General features: G+C 34.5%; 1 protein-coding gene across 2 annotated transcripts in view; it reads left to right on the top strand.

Annotated features, from left to right (window-relative positions):
• The window catches only part of LOC111483005 (copper-transporting ATPase PAA1, chloroplastic), a 13,377-nt gene extending 6,742 nt beyond the window's left edge, over positions 1 to 6,635 (top strand). For both annotated transcript variants that reach the window (XM_023129079.1, XM_023129080.1), the window contains exons 12-17: positions 573 to 705; positions 1,047 to 1,144; positions 1,734 to 1,974; positions 3,204 to 3,407; positions 4,804 to 4,884; positions 6,409 to 6,635. In XM_023129079.1, the coding sequence (XP_022984847.1) occupies positions 573 to 705; positions 1,047 to 1,144; positions 1,734 to 1,974; positions 3,204 to 3,407; positions 4,804 to 4,884; positions 6,409 to 6,594 (943 nt within the window). In that variant the 3' untranslated portion in view covers positions 6,595 to 6,635. The remainder of the gene's footprint in view (positions 1 to 572; positions 706 to 1,046; positions 1,145 to 1,733; positions 1,975 to 3,203; positions 3,408 to 4,803; positions 4,885 to 6,408) is intronic.
• The last annotated feature ends 7 nt before the right edge of the window (positions 6,636 to 6,642 follow it).

The raw sequence follows: 6,642 nt of genomic DNA, 5'->3' as shown, positions 1-6,642 counted from the left end.
TTTTTTTTTTTTTTTTTTTTTTTTTTTTTTTTTTTTTTTTTTTTTTTTTTTTTTTTTTTAAGAAAAATAGACTCAAAATTTTGTTCAAGAACTCAAACTCCTGAAGGAGTGACCAAAGAAAGCAGTAAAGTTCTGAGGGATGAATTAACACATACCCGCTTAAACAAATGTTACCAGGAGAATAATGTTCAAATGAATTGGAAAAAGAACACCATTGAGAAGCCTTGAACTTAGCAAGGCCAAAATTTTTTACCCTAAACTCGATTATCTTCAAAATTAATGTTAGCTTACTAAAAGATTTAGTCGAGGGTGTAATCCAACCAAATCCTGTGTGTCATGTTGTAATGAGATACCCAGACCTTATCGATTCACATTTAATCCATTGGGCTTTTGCATTGGGTATTTGAAGTAAGAGCACGAGGAGTTTGGCTTGTAAAGAAATGTCGATATTTAGTGAGTGTTACGGATTTATCCATTAAAATTGGGTGTACCACTTGTACCAAATGTGAGATAGTTTTCTATGACTACAAATCCCAGAGTCACAACTGAGATTATCTGTTTATTTGATACAGGATAAACTCACACGGCAATCATTCAGAAAATGAGATTCTCAAGTTTGCTGCTGCAGTGGAATCTAACACAGTTCACCCAGTTGGCAAAGCAATTGTAGAAGCTGCTCGAGCTGTTAATGTTCAGAATTTGAAGGTAGTTTCTTATACATATTGTATATATAAATGTTAACAAAGCAAATAGTGGATTTTTTACAAGGAACACAAGTCCTTCATATAAAAAAGTTATTAACTTCGCTAATAAATTAATAAGAACAATTTCTTGACTAGCCAGTACCAGTATGTAATAGAGTACTTTCCAGGAATGTGTACAGAAGTTGTAAAGGCCACATTTCCATGGAAATGTGGCATCAGTAACACATGGCATGATGCAGCATCCAAAAATAAATTTCTTCTTTGCACATCCGTTGAGAAAAACATAAAACCTAATCTTACTTGTCAATTAAGTAATTGAATTTAAATATTCCACATTTACAGGTGGTTGATGGAACATTCATTGAAGAACCTGGTTCTGGTGCTGTTGCAACAGTAGAAAACAGGATAATATCTGTCGGAACTTTGGACTGGGTTCAGAGGTATTCTCCACATCTCTTCTGAAATATGCATTGAAGGATGTTGTTTTTGAATGTCTATCCATGAAAGGTTTGTTTGTTTCTGAAAGCTCTTAAGTGGGCTGAAACTTTGCAAAAAATCAGTTCAATGTAGGGAGGAACCAAAGAACCTTTAATGGGAATAGTTGGAACCGGGAAGAATCTTTGATTTTCCAGAGTATCATTGTTCTTGCTGGTGGTCCCTTTCAAATATTTTGTTTCATTTTTTTTAATGACCCCCTTTGTGAGTATTTTAGGGAACTCCTATTGGGATGTATATTCCCTTACGGTAACAGCAATGTACATGTACCTTTTCACTATATTAATTTTTTTATAAGAAACAAAGAAACCTCGTATTAACCAATAGAGAGCAAACCACAGCTAAAAGGCTGTAGGGATGAGGGATCATACTCAAGTGACGTCTCTGAGCCATGAAAACTCTTTCTTGTTTCAAACCACTGCTCAAATGATGTCTCTGTACTATCCCTCAATCTAGGGGGATTTATGTGTAGATTATTTTTGTTGAATACGAAAGCCTAGATTTATGATCTCATTGAATTAATTATATCCTCAGGCATGGAGTTGTTGCTGATCATTTTCAAGAAACGGATGATCTCAAAGCTCAATCGGTCGTTTATGTAGGAATAGACAATATTCTTGCTGGTCATATTTATTATGAGGATGGCATACGGGAAGAGGCTAGTCATGTCATCGACACTTTATCTAGGCAAGGAATTAACACATACATGTTGTCTGGCGACAAAAGGAGTACTGCCGAGTACGTCGCATCTCTTGTTGGAATTCCAAAAGAGAAGGTATGAAATTTGATTCCTTATAATTACCTGTAAGTTCACTAGATTTTAATACTGTATCAATCACCCATTGTGTTACTATTTAGGTTATTGTTAAATGGTTAATTTTTTAAGGTTTATTGTGTGTGTGTTATCTTATTTTTCTCCAAAGGTAGTTGCTTGTGACATGAATAAAGATATCTTGAGTAGTTGAATTTGCACAATATATGTAAGGTTTTGGCAGAAATTTCCATTTTCTTCGACAGTTATTTTGATGAATTGCTGTTTTCTAGTCCTGGAGCAGTCTTAGGCTCGTCATAATTAAGGGACCTAAAAAGCTGGTCTGGATGGACTAGCACATCATTATGCCCTTCATATTTGAATACGATGCATTAGAGTTAAATGAAAGTGAAGAAAGAAAAGGAGAACTGTAATAGGGAGAAATTGTGGGCTAATTTCAAGAAAGCAAAGCAGATCTTTTTATTCTTTAGATCCTAATTCGATATTTGCTTCATGTGGTTTGATAAGAATGACCAAATTAGGTTAGCTGAGTTCCTTTAGAAAAGGAAGCTTTTTTCCTATAGAGATAACCCCATATCAAAAGCTTGAATTGTTTGATTATGATAAATTTAATTATATTAATACTTCAACACCACCTCACTTATAGGGTTGAAAATTTGTAGAAGGTCCAACAAATGGAAATCAATATTAATTAGGGAGGAATTGACATTATAGGGGTTTGAACACATGACCAACTCTAATACTATTTGAAATGACTAAACCCAAAAACTTAAGGTGATAGATTATGGTAAATTTAATTATATCAATACTTCAACTAACTAATTAGAAAAATTAGGTATTTCCCCTTTTCCCCTAAAAGAATTGCATACCTTAATACATTTCTGCTTACACATGCAGACTCTTCAAGTTTTTGCTTCCCTTTCTCGTTGACTTCTATATTTTCTATTTATACTTTATTGACAAGCAACAGCCTTACCTACAATCAATCTTGATTTTTGGGTTTTAAGTAATTTTATAGTTGGCAAGATTCATATGCTTAAAAGAGTTTTTAGTTTTGGGGTATATAAATGGAAACATTTTTTTTATCTAGTGTGTCATGTCACCTGGGTTTTGACTTGACCTCATTTTGTATGTTGTGCCTTGCCTAGGCTCTGTTATATATAGTATAACTTACAAGACAGTGTATCGAATTTCGAAGTAAAATCCTTTTTTTATGATAAAAATCTTTGAAGGTACGATCTGGAGTTAAACCCCATGAAAAGAAGAAGTTTATTAGTGAACTTCAGGAGAGCCGCAACATTGTAGCCATGGTTGGTGATGGAATCAACGATGCTGCTGCCTTGGCTACTGCAGATATTGGAATTGCGATGGGTGGGGGTGTCGGAGCCGCCAGCGAGGTGTCTCCTATAGTGTTAATGGGCAACAGACTCTCTCAGGTACTTCAAGCTATATGTTGTTTTGTTGCCAGTGTTTATATTTTTGGACACATGTAGACAGAAGTTCTTGTTCATGATAGAACGTTGCTATCTTTGTACTTGCTTAAAGGCCTGCTGCCCGTATTTATTTCCAAACCTATATTTTTTTTGGCAGACATACCTTCTTTTTCTCCTCATATCAACATAATTTGATGTGTTACTATGCAGAGTTGAAAGATTGGAATTTCATTCTTCTTACAGAATTTTATTTTTAATTGAAACATAAGAGAAGTTAGTTCTTGTTCTTGCTGGGAAATAAATAATTATCACAAACTATATATTGAAGTCTACACTCAAGGCTGGGGGAAATGGCAGAAATGGCTCCTTAGTCAACAGTAAGAGAAGTCCAACTAGGAGCTATATTAGATAAGTACTTAGAATATTATGTCTATACCTAGGTTTCAACAAAGGGATCTCATGTAATTCCACATTTCCACCAAAGAGATTTAGCTATGTCACTCAGCTGTGAACCATCGAGTGCTTGGTGCAATCGAGAACAGTTAACACCATTGAATATATCATAGTTTACCAGGTTAAGCTCTTGGATTTAGTGTCAACTTAATAAGATGAGTATTTTATCTTCATAGCAGCGGGCGCGGACAAACATTTCACTAGTTATAGTAGCTGTAGCGTTACGGCAGCTTTTAGAAAACTTTCAGAGATATAAGGGTGACAAATGCCTTCTCCTCATTGCATTAGATGCATTGGTAAGTCCTTCAGCCCCGTGGAGAGGAGTAACTTGTACATTGCCGCTCGACAATTTATATTACCTATATGCAGGGAAACCTGCCATCTGAACCTAGAAGTCCAATCTCAATCATCTCTCTAGTGAGGTGTACTGCCCAGATCAATTTATGTAATGTAATCAATACTGCCACTGAATATATTTCTTCTGGCAATCCTTGATAGGAGACTTTTAGAATTCACCGCCGCATAGAAACGAGGAAAAGAGTTAGGGATCTATCTATAATCACATTTTTTCCTACAATATGGTAGCTGTTCTATTACCTAATCAGTTGCGAGAGTTTCTAACCACAATGCTCATGCACTAGCTATGTGAAACCTAGAACAGAAAATCTACCAAGTATAGTCTTTGTTAGATACTACAAAACCTCTATACAACGAAGCAATAGGGAATCTCTTATATTGAGGGATTATACAAAGTGAAATTTCTCAGTTTTGGTATCTGGAGATCAAAAGATAAGAGGCAATATTAGTAGAGTCAATCACCGCGGTTTTACGTATTAATCAAACATGATCTACGTGACTAATTTTCTTGTGAATTGTCATCTTCAAAATCATATTTTCTTTGGTTTTATGAGATCGGATGTAATTTCCTTCAAAAACTTCCTTGCAGTTGCTTGATGCTTTGGAGCTTAGCAGGTTAACCATGAAGACCGTGAAGCAAAACCTTTGGTGGGCTTTTGGATATAACATCGTAAGTTTTTAACCATCACCTAGCTACTCTCTATTTGACCTTTCCTTTATATTACATAAAATTTTCATTCCACTTTTTATGCAGCCTATAACCAAACATTCGGCCCGTTTGATAACATGTCACTTTTGGTTTTGATTTTAGAAATTTAAGTTTATAAATATTACTTCCACAAAAAAGAAATCATAAGAAAACAAGCATAATTTTAAAATACCAAAAATTAAAAACCAAATCATTATCAAGCGGGATTAAAAAATTTCTTCACATTTTATCTTTTCATCTTTTGGGTTCTAGGAGTCCCAAGGGTATTAAATTTTATCAGGTCGAAGCTCTGTTCTCTTATTATTGTTTCATTCAGTTGTCGTTCATTTCATCTAACTTCGTTTCTTCCTTCGCCCACAGCCTGATTTCATTATTAGAGGTGCACTGTGTTGGTTTAAAGCTTGCCTTTTGAGTTGTTTTCTTTGACTCTTAATTATGAATTGAACCCAAATGAGTCTATACCTCAACGCCCACCTTACCCCCTGATTAATTAATATTTGGGAGAATATATTCTACGGGAAAGCAAATCTCTTCAAAAACTACATGAACACAGGCACAGAAAAACACGGTTTAACCAACTTGGGTTCTAGAAAATTAAAGAAACAATCCCTAATTGTTGGGTAATCAAAAGCAAAGATAGTTACAAAAAAAAAAAAAAAAAATAGGAAGAAAAAAAAAAAAGATGGGCATTGAAATGTTCTCGTAGACCTGAAACCTTTTTCCGTGTATCAAACACCGGAAAAAAACAATACAAGTTTATTTTTAACCATAAATTCTACACCATAGCATAGCAAAGAAACAATTTGCCATAGAAAACGGCACTTATTTCGGAAAGGATGCCCCTGACGGTATTGTCCATCATAGCCCGCTTACTTGCTCCCTGAATCATATCAAAAGCTGGCCAAAAGGGCCCATTCACACCTTAAAAGCGAAAAAGGGCAAAACTAGAACACATGATTCAACTCCTTTGAAACACACGTACGCCAACCAGGCCAGAGACGAACTGTGTAGGCTTTCTGAACTCTTAAAGTGAGGTCAACCAAGAAAAAAGGCCAGATTCTCACTTTCAGCTTATAATAAAGGAGGCTTCTTTAAATATTACTTCGATCCCATTTCTTTCCACTTTTGTTCATTTGTCCATTTGAGTCTATTACTTTAAACCGTGTATATTTTTTTCCCTTCATTTTTATTTTTCATTGAAATATTTGCATCACACTTCATTTACTAAATTTCTTATAAAGTTGCAATAATTTGTATTATAGTATTTCCATTGTGTATATAATTTATGTTAAAATTTTGAAAATAGGAATCAAATAGTCCTATTCTTGAAAGAATGAATAAAGTTTGAAAGTATATGGACTAAAAACGAACCAAAACTTGAAGGGTCATATCTTTCTAGGGCGTGTATATAATATATATGTATATATATACTTCCTTTCTCTTTTTATGTATGCCTAATTTGGCTTCTCTGACATCTTCATTCAGGTGGGAATTCCAATTGCGGCAGGCGTCTTGCTTCCTATTACTGGGACTATACTCACACCTTCCATTGCGGGTGCCCTTATGGGTCTGAGTTCCGTAGGAGTTATGGCAAATTCACTACTTTTGAGATTAAGATTTTCTCATAACAGAAAAAAATCTCTGGAGGATCAACAACCTAAAGAAAAATAGATTAGATAGAAAAAAAAAAAAAAAAAAAAAAAAAAAAAAAAAAAAAAA

This window comes from Cucurbita maxima, unplaced genomic scaffold (assembly GCF_002738345.1).
Source record: "Cucurbita maxima cultivar Rimu unplaced genomic scaffold, Cmax_1.0 Cma_Scf00008, whole genome shotgun sequence".
NCBI classification, from domain to species: Eukaryota; Viridiplantae; Streptophyta; class Magnoliopsida; order Cucurbitales; family Cucurbitaceae; genus Cucurbita; species Cucurbita maxima.
Note: the sequence above shows the minus strand (reverse complement) of the source record. Positions and strands in the feature narration are given on the sequence as shown.